We start from the raw sequence: 12334 nt of genomic DNA on the forward strand, positions 1-12334 counted from the left end.
GCTCCAGTTCTGTAACCTTAGAAAAATTCATTCTCTTCGGTTGTAAAACAGGGACAATAGTACTTAGTTGTGTGTGTGATTAAATAATATAATCAATTCTTCTTTTTTAATGTTTATTTATTTTTGAGAGACAGAGTGCTAGCAGGGGAGGGGCAGAGAGAGGGAGACACAGAATCCAAAGCAGGCTCCAGGCTCTGAGCTGTCAGCACAGAGTCCGACGCAGGGCTCAAACCCATGAACTGTTGAGATCATGACCCGAGCCGAAGTCGGATGGTAACCGACTGAGCCACCCAGGCTCTCCCCCTGCTTTTGGCATTAAAAAAAAAAATTTTTTTTAACGTTTATTTTTTTGAGACAGAGAGAGAGCATGAACGGGGGAGGTCAGAGAGTGAGGGATTCACAGAATCTGAAACAGGCTCCAGGCTCTGAGCTGTTGGCACAGAGCCTGATGCGGGGCTCGAACTCACAGACTGTGAGATCATGACCTGAGCTGGAGTCGGAGGTCAACCGACCGAGCCATCCAGGCGCCCCTGCTTTTGGCATTTTAAAATCAGACTAGAGATTCCATTTCAGCTTTGGGGCATGTACTAATGAGATGCTGAAGTACCTAGCCCCAGCTGAACTGGGGATGGAAAGTGGTCTGCAGAGAAGGGGGAAGGACAAGAGAAGGAGGGGTGGTCCAGCCAGGCCCTGGTGCAAGTTTCTTTTGAGGCCTGATTGTATCTCTGTCTTGAGATTCCCTAAGACCGCCCCCCCTTCTCGCCCCCAGCCCAGTGATTTCCCTTGTGGTTTAAACTGGCTGGAGTTGGGTTTTGCTACTTGTAGCTAAAGAAGGGCATCCATAGTTCTTCTGTTCAGAACTGGACTCTCCCAGTCCCACTTTTAATACATTTATTACATCAGTACACACAGTAGGGGCTAGGTTAAGTCCTAGTGGACACCCAGCACCCCTGCCAAATCCCACATGAACAGGTACACATTCCTATATCTGACTGGTCATCGTGGGGGATCGGGAATGTTAGTTCTTCCTGCTGCCTGGCACACAGCAGGGTCACCTCCTCATACATCGGCTCCCATTCCAGTTCAGCTCAGGGGAGTCGGTATCTTAGGTGTGCTCAAAGCATAAGTGGATCTTGAACCTCCAATGGTCTAGAGGAGCTCGCCCCCACACAGCTCCGGGGGAAGGAACCCCACCCCTGGTCCGGACATCCTTCTCTCTGATCTTTCCAAATCCAGAGCAGTGATGGCAAGGGAGTCCTACCTGGACACACACATATGCCCAGGCCCACCGGGGCTCCTCAGACACCTCCTGGGAGCAGCTGTCGGGTAAGGACTGGTCATGCCTTGTGTAAAAAGCAGTGGGGAAAGGTAGATGCTGATGCTAGGACCTCCTGTGAGGCAGGGTCCTCAGTGCCAGGAGAACAGGATGGTGAGGGGAGGCTTGCTTGGGAGCTCACCCTGTCTGGCCACAGCCGATGCATATGGTCTAGAAGAAGGACAGGGGAGCCAATGGGTGTCTGGGGCTCAGAAAGAGGATAGTCATCCAAAAGCACCAGCTGTCCCACCATAAATGAATGACTCCCTAGGTTAACAATGGACCACAAGCAGAAGAACAAGAGTGGAGTTCGTATGCCGATGCCTAGCCACCTGGGTGACAGTAGAGTCCTGTAGGAGGAGGTGACTGCCAGGCCCACTCTGTCAATGAGGGGGTCAACTGGCTCTAGGGACCCTGTGAAGGGGGAGGTTCACCAGTGGGGTGAGAACCTCCCCTAGAGTCAGGATAGGCAAAGTGAAGGGAGGTCTCAGTGCAGCGGCCACCCCCGTCAGGGCCACCCAACAGCTTGAGGTGGGAACGCACAGGATAGACTATGGGAGGCAAACTGGTGTAGCTAAACCCTGACAGTGACTTTTCTCTTTGTAACAAGAGAGCCTGACTTCTCCTTTGATCTCCGAGGCATCCACTTCACAGAGGACTGTCTCAAAAAAACACATTGGCAGCCACTGAGGTTTCTTTGTCTCTGAGATCTTGGTTGATTTTAATAACTGACCCTTTGAGCCACTTTCCCCGCCCCCCTCCCTACCCTTCAAATTCCCACTCTTATGTTTTAAATAGTGAGCCCACAAAACCCTAGGCCTTACACTTGACCCCAATAAAGCAGAATCCCAGGCCTGTGAGATGGCTTTCTCTCTCTCCCTCCCTCCTCTCTCTCCTTCCCTCCCTCCCCACGACTTTGCTGTGTGGCCCCAGGTGAGATGTATCATTTCCAGGCCCTGTAAGTAATAAAGCTTTATTTTTTTCAAAGTTTCCTGATGGTGGTTGCTGAAGGGTGTCTTGGGATCATAGTAAGAACCACAAGGGTGAGTCTAGCCACAACGTTGGTTATTGATAGGCTGAGACCAGCATAAAACAGCAAGATTGTACCTCTGGCTGCAAATTTGCCAACAAGAGGCCATCTGCCTGCTCCCTGGGCAAGTGAGGAAACACCCTGTTGACCTGCTGGCCCAAGTGCCAGGCTTTGCTGGGATGGGGCTCTCCGTTTCCTTCTGCCTTCACCTCCTTCTCGGCCACTGGACTCAGGGGAGCCTAGTTTGGGAGGCATCAGCTCCCTCTACTTCTGGGTTAGACTTGTGGAGCGTCACACTCCTATGACCTCCACACCTGGTCCAGGTTCTGTCTGGTGCTTCTCCAGAGCAGGCTTAATGTGGTTGGGATGTGGAGGCCATGGACAGCCTGGGCTGCGAGTCCGGCCCTGCTGGGATGACGCTGTACCAACTATTTCACTCTTCCTGGCTTTGATTTCCTCATCTGTAACCTAACACATCTTTTTTTTTTTTTTTTTAATGTTTATTTATTTTTGAGAGAGACAGAGACAGAGACAGAGAGAGAGCGCGCGCAAGTAGGGGCAGGGCAGAGAGAGAGGGAGACACAGAATCAAAAGTAGGCTCCAGGCTCTGAGCTGTCAGCACAGAGCCTGACACAGGGCTGAAACTCACAAACTGCGAGATCGTGACCTGAGCCAAAGTCGGAGGCTTAACCGACTGAGCCACCCAGGCGCCTCCCCTAAGGCCCATCTTGTAGGTGAAATGTGATGACTTGATTCTAAGGCATTTTTAGGTTGAAAACTGTGTCATTTGAATGTTGCTGCATCCAGCCACAGTGAATTTCCTTCTGGCTGAAGAGCAACCAGTTTTCTCCGCAGGTGCCTTCTTCCCGAGTCTTCCTCCCTCTCCCTGTGCTGGGTGAACTCCCTCAGTCCTGAAGTCAGAAGAATTCACTTCTCAAGGGCACCTGGGTGGCTCAGTCAATCGAGTATCCGAATTCGGTTCAGGTCATGATCTCATGGTTTGCGAGTTCGAGCCCCGCGTCGGGCTCTCTGCTTTCAGCACAGAGTGCTCTTCAGATCCTGTCTCCCTCTCTCTCTGCCCCTCCCTGACTAGCTCTCTCTCTCTCAAAATAAATAAACTTAAAAAAAAAAAAAAAGAAAAATTCACATCTCTGCATCTCTGCTGCCACCATCTGGGTCCCAGAAGCTGTCCTCTTACTTGTAGTTAGCCATGGTGTCTTCCCGACAGCCCCCTGCCTCCACTGTCAGGTCCCTTCATCAATACTCCACCCAAACACCCAAGACAGCTTTAAACACAGACACAGCCATGGAACCAAGAGCCTAGGAAGAGAGGCAGCATCACACCATCAAATGGGTATGTTAGAGTGAAGGTTCTGAAGGTAAACAATACGGTGCGTGTAATCTACATGGGGAAGGAGGGATCAGGGACTACCTTTGTGAGCAAGTGACATTTCAGCTACCATCTGAAGGATGAAGTTCACTGAGTGAGGTGTGGGTACAAGAACATTTCAGGCAGAGAAAACAGTATGTGGAATGACCCAGAGGCAAGGAAGAACTTGAACTTTTATAAGAATTGGAAGGAGGCCAGTGTGGCAAGAGCCAGGAAGTGGAGGGCAGTGGCTCTCGGTGGCTTTGTGCTGGCCTCTGGACAGAGTCATATCTGTAACGCACCTTTAAACCCTGCAGCACCTAGCCCCGCTGACCTCCCTGATCTCATTTCAAGTTAGTTTCTTCTGCAAAGGTAAAGCCAATATGCTAGTTCGGAATGAAATCTGTGTCCCAGAGGAGCCCACCTGCCGGGCATGATAATGTAATGGGCTGTCATCTCTGTGGTTGAATCAATTAGAGGGTGCCTGAATCTTTCCCTACTCTCTGAGCCTGGTCTCCTAGAGCAGAGGACATGCTGGGTACACAGTGGTCTGGAGGGGAGGAGCTGGCCACTGTGACAGGGTGTGGGCTAGGGGTGGCGGTCAGGGAGTTGCTAAGGAGCGAGTCCCACGTCGACTGCTTGGTAGCCTCTGCTGTGAGCCTTCCTTCTGATCTCCCCAGGCTTCAGGAGAGCTTTGCCAGGCGTGACAGCTACGTCTCAGCTCTCGCTGTGAAAACTAACCCAAGAGCAGTGCCCAGAGCTGGGGTAAAGCAGATTGGGGAAGATGGGGAAATGTCTTGGAGATGCCAGGTGTAAGACAGCCAGCAGGGACCAGCAGAGACCAGGGGCTTAAATATTTGCTATTTGGATATTAGAAGGGTGTCTGGCCTCTGAAGGTGGGAGAAGACAAGGACATCTGGGTTATGTTCCTTTGCTCGAGTGCATAAAATGTCACTTTTCCTGGTATGTGTGACTGGGGCGCCCAGTACGGTGGCTTAGGGGAAGAGGTACCCTCCCCCCACCTCCATTCAAATGAAGGAGCAGGGCAGGGCCCTGCAGAACAAGAATGACCAGTGTAGAGTGCACAGAGTGCATGGGTGTAAGAGAACCCTCTGTAAATAGAGCTCTGCTTACAGTCCTCACCACAGGGTCAGCAGGGGATGGAAGGCCTGGGGGAACTCTAGTCACTTTGCCATGTTCATTACTTTACTGTCATCTTTGCACAGATGTACAAATCCTCAGAAAATCTCACTATGCTTCATAAAGGAGAAGAAAACGTCGGTGGCTTTGTCTGGTCCTGACTGGGCTGGCAGGGGAGGAAGCCAGCTCAGAAGCGGCAGGCAGTGATACTTAGGGTAGGAGCAGGCAGCCCCATCCCGGGGGCCCAGAGAGGACAGAGGGGCGGCAGGAGGCCAGGCCCAAGTCCAGTGTGATCTACGCAGTGACAGGCAGCCCTGTGCCTGGACCGGGACAAGCAGCGATGGCTTGGGATGAGTTGAGCCCCCCGCCCCCTCACTTCCTCAGGGTCCTCTCTCTCTCTACTCGCTCCCTGGCTCCCTGACTAAGCAGAGAGTTGGACCTGGTTGTGGACAAACATCTTTATTCTGACCACGTCCCAAGTTCCCCAGGGCAGGAGAAAGAGGCTGGTGTGGCCAGTGCTGCAGGGACTGCAGCCCAGAGCCGGCCAGGGGACAGAGGCACAGGGCTTCCTCTGATGCAACTGCAGATGGCTTACCAGAGGGGGTCACTTGGTCTGCACCTCAAAGTCCACTTCTGACTCAAGGAGGGAAGGAAGCCGGACGACAGAGAGCGGGTGGAAGCCTGGGACCTGCTCTTGCTCTTGGATCTGCTCTCGGAGGCGCTGGATTTCTAGGCGTTGCATTTCGATGATTCTCCCAGTTTCTTGTTGCTCATTCAGTCTCATGGTGGGAGCGATGCTGGGCATGGCCTCACTGGGCACTGGAAGGGATAGAGCAGGACTAATGTGGGCCTGGGCTGCCACAAAGCTCTTTTGAAACCAGCGTATCCCTCTTTCTTCTCCTGTCTCCTCAAATAGTTATGAGCACTTAAGGGACAGACACTCAGTCCCAGATGCCAGGGGTAGAGATGGGCCATTTCACCGTGTAGCAGACCCGGAGGAGTGAAGAGACACATTTCAGAGTGAGACACAAATGCTGGGCAACACCTCAGCCCAGTCTGGCTCCTGAGCCCCTCCAGTGGCTCCCGCTCATTCCCCTGTTCCCCACTCCCCAAGCAGGGTGGTGCTGTCTTGCTGACCTAGGTTGGCTTCCAAGCCCCCAGCCTTCCTCCTCACATAAAACTCCTGTGCCAGGAGCCAGACTCTTGGCACCTCTTGGGCTGGCCACTCACTCCTGCTCCTTGAGGACTCCCCACCCCCATCCTCCTGTCTCAGGTGCTGCCATCATCTTATGTGATGCTGACGTCCGCAAGGGTCCGTGGCTCGTCCCGTTCCCTGGCCCCCACAGGCTGAATCTCAGCATTTGTGTCCTCCGGCCTCCACGCCACGTCAACACCCATTCTGTGCTTCCCCTCCCTCATCACGCCCAGGACCCCGCACTTTGATGTCTCTACTCTAGTAGCCCATCAACGATTACCACCCCTCTGACAGCCTTCTCCTTAAGATACCTGTTCTCTGACTGAATGTAGATGTCTTCTTCCTGGACCGCTCCATTTTTGACCTACCAAATGGGTTCCTTTTAGATCCACTCCCTTTTCTATCCAGTTAGACCCACTGTGAGTTTCTTCTGCCATTTTCTTGACAGCAGCCTCGATATTCGAGATGCCTTGTCCTTCTGCCCCATACGCCCTGCACAGCCCAAACCCGAGATTGCCCAACCATCCATTGTCTCCATTAACACCTGGCCTGTTGCGTGCTACTGAAAAAAGTAACATATGAGATTCAAATTCTCGGTTTCCAACCCCAGATGAACTTCCTGTCCACAGTCAGCAAACTCTCAGTGACCCCTCCCTCCCACCGCCCCAACCCACCTGCCACCCTGGGCTTTTGAACTTTGGTCTCTAATTCCTTGTCCTCACTCTTTAAAGAAAATTATGGTCAAATGTAACTTAAAATTTATCATCTTACCATTCTAATTAATTAATTAATTAATTAAAATTTTAGTTAACATACAGTGCGATGCTAGTTTCAGGAGAATTCAGTGATTCATCGCTTACATATGACATGCAGTGCTCATCACAAGTGCCCTTTTCAATACCCAACAGCCACCTAGCCCCTCCCCCATCCGCCTCCCTCCATCAACACTCACTTAGTTCTCTATCGTTAAGAGTACCATCTTACCATTCTCAAGTATAGAGTTTAGCAGTGTTAAGTACAATTTACATTGTTGTGCAATCAATCTGCAGAACTCTTGCAAGAACACTTATGCCAGCATTCTGCTTTCCGTCTCTAAGACTTCGAATGCCCTGGGAACCTCAGATAAGCAGAATCACACGGTATTTGTCTTTTTTGGGTCTGGCTTATTTCACTTAGCACGATGTCCTCCAAGTCCATCTACGTTGCAGCAGGTGTCCAATCCTTCCACTTTAAGGCTGAGTAATATTTGTTTGCATGTATACCTCACATTTTGTTTATCCATTCATCCGGTGATGGGTGTTGGGTTGCTCCCGCCTTTTGGCCACTGTGAATAATGTTGCTATGGACATGGGTGTACAAATATCTCTTTGAGACCCTACCCTCAGTTATTTTGGGTACGTACTCAGAAGTGGAATTTCTGGATCCTATGGTATTCTACTTTCAATTTCTTGAGGAAGTGCCATACAGTGTGGCTGCACCATTTTATGTCCCCACCAACAGTGCACTACGGTTCCAGTTTCTCCAGATGCTTGCCGACACTTTTCTCTTTGTTTTGAGAGCAGTCATCCTAACGTTGTGAGGTGGTATCTCATTGTGGTTTTGATCTCATTTCTCTGACGATGAGTGAGGTTGAGCATCTTTTCATGTGCTTGTCGACCGTTTGTGTATCTTCTTTGGAGAAATGTCTATTCAAGTCTTTTGCCCAGTTTTTAATCTGGTTGTTTTGTTGTTGTGACTGTTGAGTTGTGGGAAGTTGTTACAAATTCTAGTCATTAACTCCTTATCACATATATGATTTGCAAATATTTTCTCCCATCCTACAGTTTGATGCATGTGAGTTTCCAATTTTTTATGTAGTCTATTTTTGTCTTTTGTTGTCTGTGCATTGGTGTCACATCCCAGAAATTATTGCCAAATCCATCCTCTCCTCCACTTTTTTTTTGAGTTTATTTATTTTGAGAGAGACAGAGCATGAGTGGAGAGGAGGAGGAGGAGGAGGAGGAGGAGGAGGAGGAGGAGGAGAGAGAGAGAGAGAGAGAGAGAGAGAGAGAATCCCAAGCAGGTTCCGTGTTGTTGGCACAGAGCCTGACGTGTGGTTTGAATTCATGAAACTGTGAGATCGTGACCTGAGCTGAAACTGAGAGTTGGACGCTTAACCAACTGAGCCACCCCGGTGCCCCTGTCCTCTCCACTCTTAACAGATGACATTGCCACCGACTTCACTGACGGTCTGTGTCTCCAAGTCCCTGACCGCCATCAAGCTTCTCTCAGCAGAAGAGGGGTCTCTTTCCTATCCACTGCCAACCTCTTCCCTGCACACCAGAAGTTAACACTAGAAAAGGACACCTGTTGGGAGCCAAGGAAGAGGGCATTTCAAGAAGAAAGCTGTCAGCAATGGCCAGTGGCCAGCCTCGCCTTACTTCTATGTGGTCTGATGATGGGGCCGGCATTCAGAGTGCTCCACGCATCCCACTCTTCCTAAGAGAAGTCTAGGCCCTTCTCTTTTTGCCTTTGCTCCTTGACTCTTCTTCTTTTGGCAATTCCCAGGTTCTTGATCTTTTACTATTTCTTCTTTTTCTAGCTCTTGACCTTCATCCTCTTGTTGCTACTGGTTGACCCTGATCACCATCCTGTCAGTCAAGCTGTGGACTAGCCCTGAGAGAGTAGCACCCCTGGGAAGGTATAGCACACCCAGGCCTTCAAGCCCCTCTGTCTGTGTCACTTGCCTCTGCCTAGTTTCTGTTTGCCTCTCCATGTGCTCCCTCTAACCTGGTTACCAGCATAGTCTTTGGACTAAGCTCTATGCCCTTCCCATTGGCCTTTAGACTCAGCTACTTACTCAGTTACCATCTTATTGCCCAGGGAGACCTGTGTTCATGAGGCCACGGTTCTGGAGACACATACCAGACAGAGTCCGGAAATATGCCAGCACTTTGCATTTTCCTTACTCTGTCCTGCCACTCGCCACACCATCCTCTCTTTGCCCTAGTGCTTCTCCAGGTGTTCTAAGGATCTTGATGCAGATGGCAGCTTTGAGGTCCTCTAGGCTGGGCAATCACTGGGTGAGGTCAATGGACCTCAGAGGTTGGACACTGGGATGTACTGCACATGTACAGGACAGCTCGGGGTTGACATAGCTGCTGGCTGGTGGCTGGCTGCCAGATGCAGTTGTCTCCAGAAACATGCCCGATCTGGGTGACACTGTCCCATGAATGTTCCCAGGGGTGCAGCTCTGCCTCTTGAGACCAGTTCACATGGAAAATGGTTCAGTGGGCTCAATGTGGGGCTTTGGCCCTTGTTTCTTCCCCTGTCTCCTTCCTTGGTCTGTGAGCATCTTGAGGGCATGGGCTGGGCTTTTCCTGTCTCTTCTCTTCACTGCCCCAATTCTCTCCCATCCTTTTGATAATGACCTGCCTGTTCATCAGATTTGGTTCAGTCTTACAGGGTCCTCCTTGGATGGTCCTTCCACGTGCTGTGGTGTGTAAACCCTCCTGTCCTCCTCCATGGCTGTGCCTCGTTAGTTCTCTCCTCATGGCCCCCGTCCCCACCTCACTCCTCATATCCCCCCAAATCCCCTTGGTCTGTGCTCTGCTCTGACCCTGCCATCTACCAGAGCTGGACAGTCTCCTCTCTGCATCCTGCCCACAAGCTTCCTTTGGGAGATCAAGTTCTGATTTTAAATGATGGAAAAATAAGAACGTGATTACTAATACATGTGCATTCATTTCTACTCATTTCTATGCATTTTATGTTTGTGTCACTTTTTCCTTTCCTTTTTTGTCTTTTCAAAATTTAGTTCCACCCCCCCCCCCCCACCCCGCTTTACTGGTTTGGAAGATATACACACTCTCTGTTTCTTTTTCAATAGTTATCCTAAAAAGTTTAACAAGGACATTCAACTTCAAAGGGTCCAAAGTAACTCAGTATCTTTACCTTCTTGCAAAACAATGCAAGACTTAGAATGCTTTAGCTCCGGGCCCCCTTGTTAAATGCTCAGTATTTTAGTTCTATCTTGGTATTTCAATTCATAATTTGGACATTGCTCATATTGTTTTATACAGTTGTTTAGATTGTACATATTTACCTTTTTTCACCCATCGTTTCTTCTTGCATTCAGACTTCCCTCTGGAGTAATTTTTTTCCTGATATATATTCTTTAAAAGTTCCTTTAATGAGGTTTCGTTGGTGACAAATTCTCTCAGTTTTTGTTTGTTGGAAAATTTTTTTCCTTCTGTTTCACTGGTTATATAACTCTAGGGGGCAGTTATTACCTATTAGCACTTCGAAGACACGATTTCACAACGTCTACACAGTTTACATTGTTGCTGCTGGGAAGTCAGGCATCAATTGAATTGTTAGTCCTTTATATGCAATCTGTCTGTTCTCTCACTGCTTTTAATATCTCTGTCTTCGGTTTTCTATAGTTCAGATACAGATTTCTTTTTATTTATAGTGCTTCAGCTCCATTGGGCTTCCTGGACCTGATGATTGGCATCTCTCATCAATTCTGAAAAGCCTCCAGCTTTTATCATGTTGTTGCCTTTCCCCATTCTCTCTTTCTCACACTTCAGTTAGACGTGAGTTGGGTTATCCCATCCCAACTATACCTTTTGTCCCTCTGGGCTGCAATGTGGGTCATTTTTTCATTCCTTTAGTTCACAAAGTCTCCTTTCAGATATATCTAACCTATTGTTCTGTCTGAACACTGAGTCTAATTACAACCTGCAGTTTTATTTCTAGGAGTATTTTTGGTTCTTTTTTCAAATCTACCTAGCCAATTTTGGGAGACTCTTAGTTTGTCTTATTTTCAAATTTCTTTTATTTCTTTAAACATGTTAAATATCCTTAAATATCTTTGTTGATTTTATTCTGTTTGATACTTTTTCACTCATGGTGATTTATTTCTTCACGTATTTAGTGATTTTTGATTGTGAGTTCATGTTCCTTAGAATGTTATCTATGGGAATTCTTTGGCAACTAGGTTTAAAATGTATTCTTGCATAGAAAATTTGCATTTGCTTCTGCTTGGGGCCTGGGGACACTACCAGTTAAACTAAACTTTCAGCCAAGGTTGCTTTGAGCAACCTTGTAAATTATGTGTAAATTCTGGACTTAAACCTGCCTGAGTTTGGGCTTTTGTTTAGGAGTTCTCAGGGTGAGATCTTTTCTCTTGTTTTTCCTTCCCTTCATCTAGAGCTAAGACTGACAGATACTAATCTCATATATCTCCCTCTGTGCGGTAGGTTTCCCCCTCTAGTTAGCCTATAGTTTCCCAATCATTCTATATTGATTTGAATCCATTTCTTCCTTTTTCCCTGCCTCCCTTCCTTCCTTTCCCTCTCAACATCCTCACCAACACTTGCAGTTTTATGCTGTTGTTGTTTGATAGTAAGCATCATAATGGACCTGAAGTAGCATCTCATTGTGGTTTCAATTTGCTTATTTCTAATGATTTGTAATGTTGAGCATTGTTTCATATACTTATTAGACATTTATGTATTTTCTTTGGATAAATATCTATTCAAGTCTTTTGCTCGTTAAAAAAAGTTTTTTGTGGTTATTATTCAGTTGTAGGAGTTCTTTATTTATTCTAGGTATCAGTCCTTTATCAGATATATGACTTGCAAGTATTTTTCTCCCATTGTGTGGACTGCTTTTTCACTCTTGCTGATAGTGTTCTTTGATGCATGAAAGTTTTAAATTTTGATGTAGTCCAATGTATTTAGTTTTCCTTTTGTTGCCTGTGCTTCTGATGTCATATTTAAGAAGTCATTGCCAGATCCAATGTCATAAAGATTTTCTCCTACATTTCTTCTATGAATTTTATAGTTTTAGCTCTTACATTTAGGTCTTTGGTCCACTTTGAGTTAATTTTTGTATATGATATAAAGTAAGGGTCCAACTTCCTATTTTTTTTTTTTTTTTTTTTTTTTTTGCATGTGGGTATCCTGTTTTCCCAGCACCATTTGCTGAAAAAATTGTCCTTTCCCCATTGAGTGGTCTTGGCACGCCTGATGAAAATAATTTGACCATATATGTGAGGGTTTATTTCTGGGCTCTCTACTCTATTCCATTGGTCTGTAAGTCTGTCTTTATGCCAGTACCACACTGTTTTGACTACTATAGTTTGCAGTAAGTTTTGAAATCAGGAGGTGTGAGACCTCCAATTTTGTTCTTCTTTTCCAAAATGGTTTTGGCTGTTTGGGATACCTTGAGATTCCGTATGAATTTTAGAATGGATTTTCTATTTCTGCAAAGAAATATCATTGAGACAGCGATTGTACT

General features: G+C 47.5%; 1 protein-coding gene across 1 annotated transcript in view; it reads right to left on the minus strand.

Annotated features, from left to right (window-relative positions):
- Positions 1 to 5203: 5203 nt before the first annotated feature.
- CFAP57 (cilia and flagella associated protein 57) overlaps positions 5204 to 12334 on the minus strand; it is a 70058-nt gene continuing 62927 nt past the window's right edge. Inside the window, exon 23 of the mRNA XM_049617337.1 lies at positions 5204 to 5673. Within this exon, the coding sequence (XP_049473294.1) occupies positions 5459 to 5673 (215 nt within the window). The 3' untranslated portion in view covers positions 5204 to 5458. The remainder of the gene's footprint in view (positions 5674 to 12334) is intronic.

Source organism: Panthera uncia, assembly GCF_023721935.1.
Source record: "Panthera uncia isolate 11264 chromosome C1 unlocalized genomic scaffold, Puncia_PCG_1.0 HiC_scaffold_4, whole genome shotgun sequence".
In the NCBI taxonomy this organism is placed as follows: domain Eukaryota; kingdom Metazoa; phylum Chordata; class Mammalia; order Carnivora; family Felidae; genus Panthera; species Panthera uncia.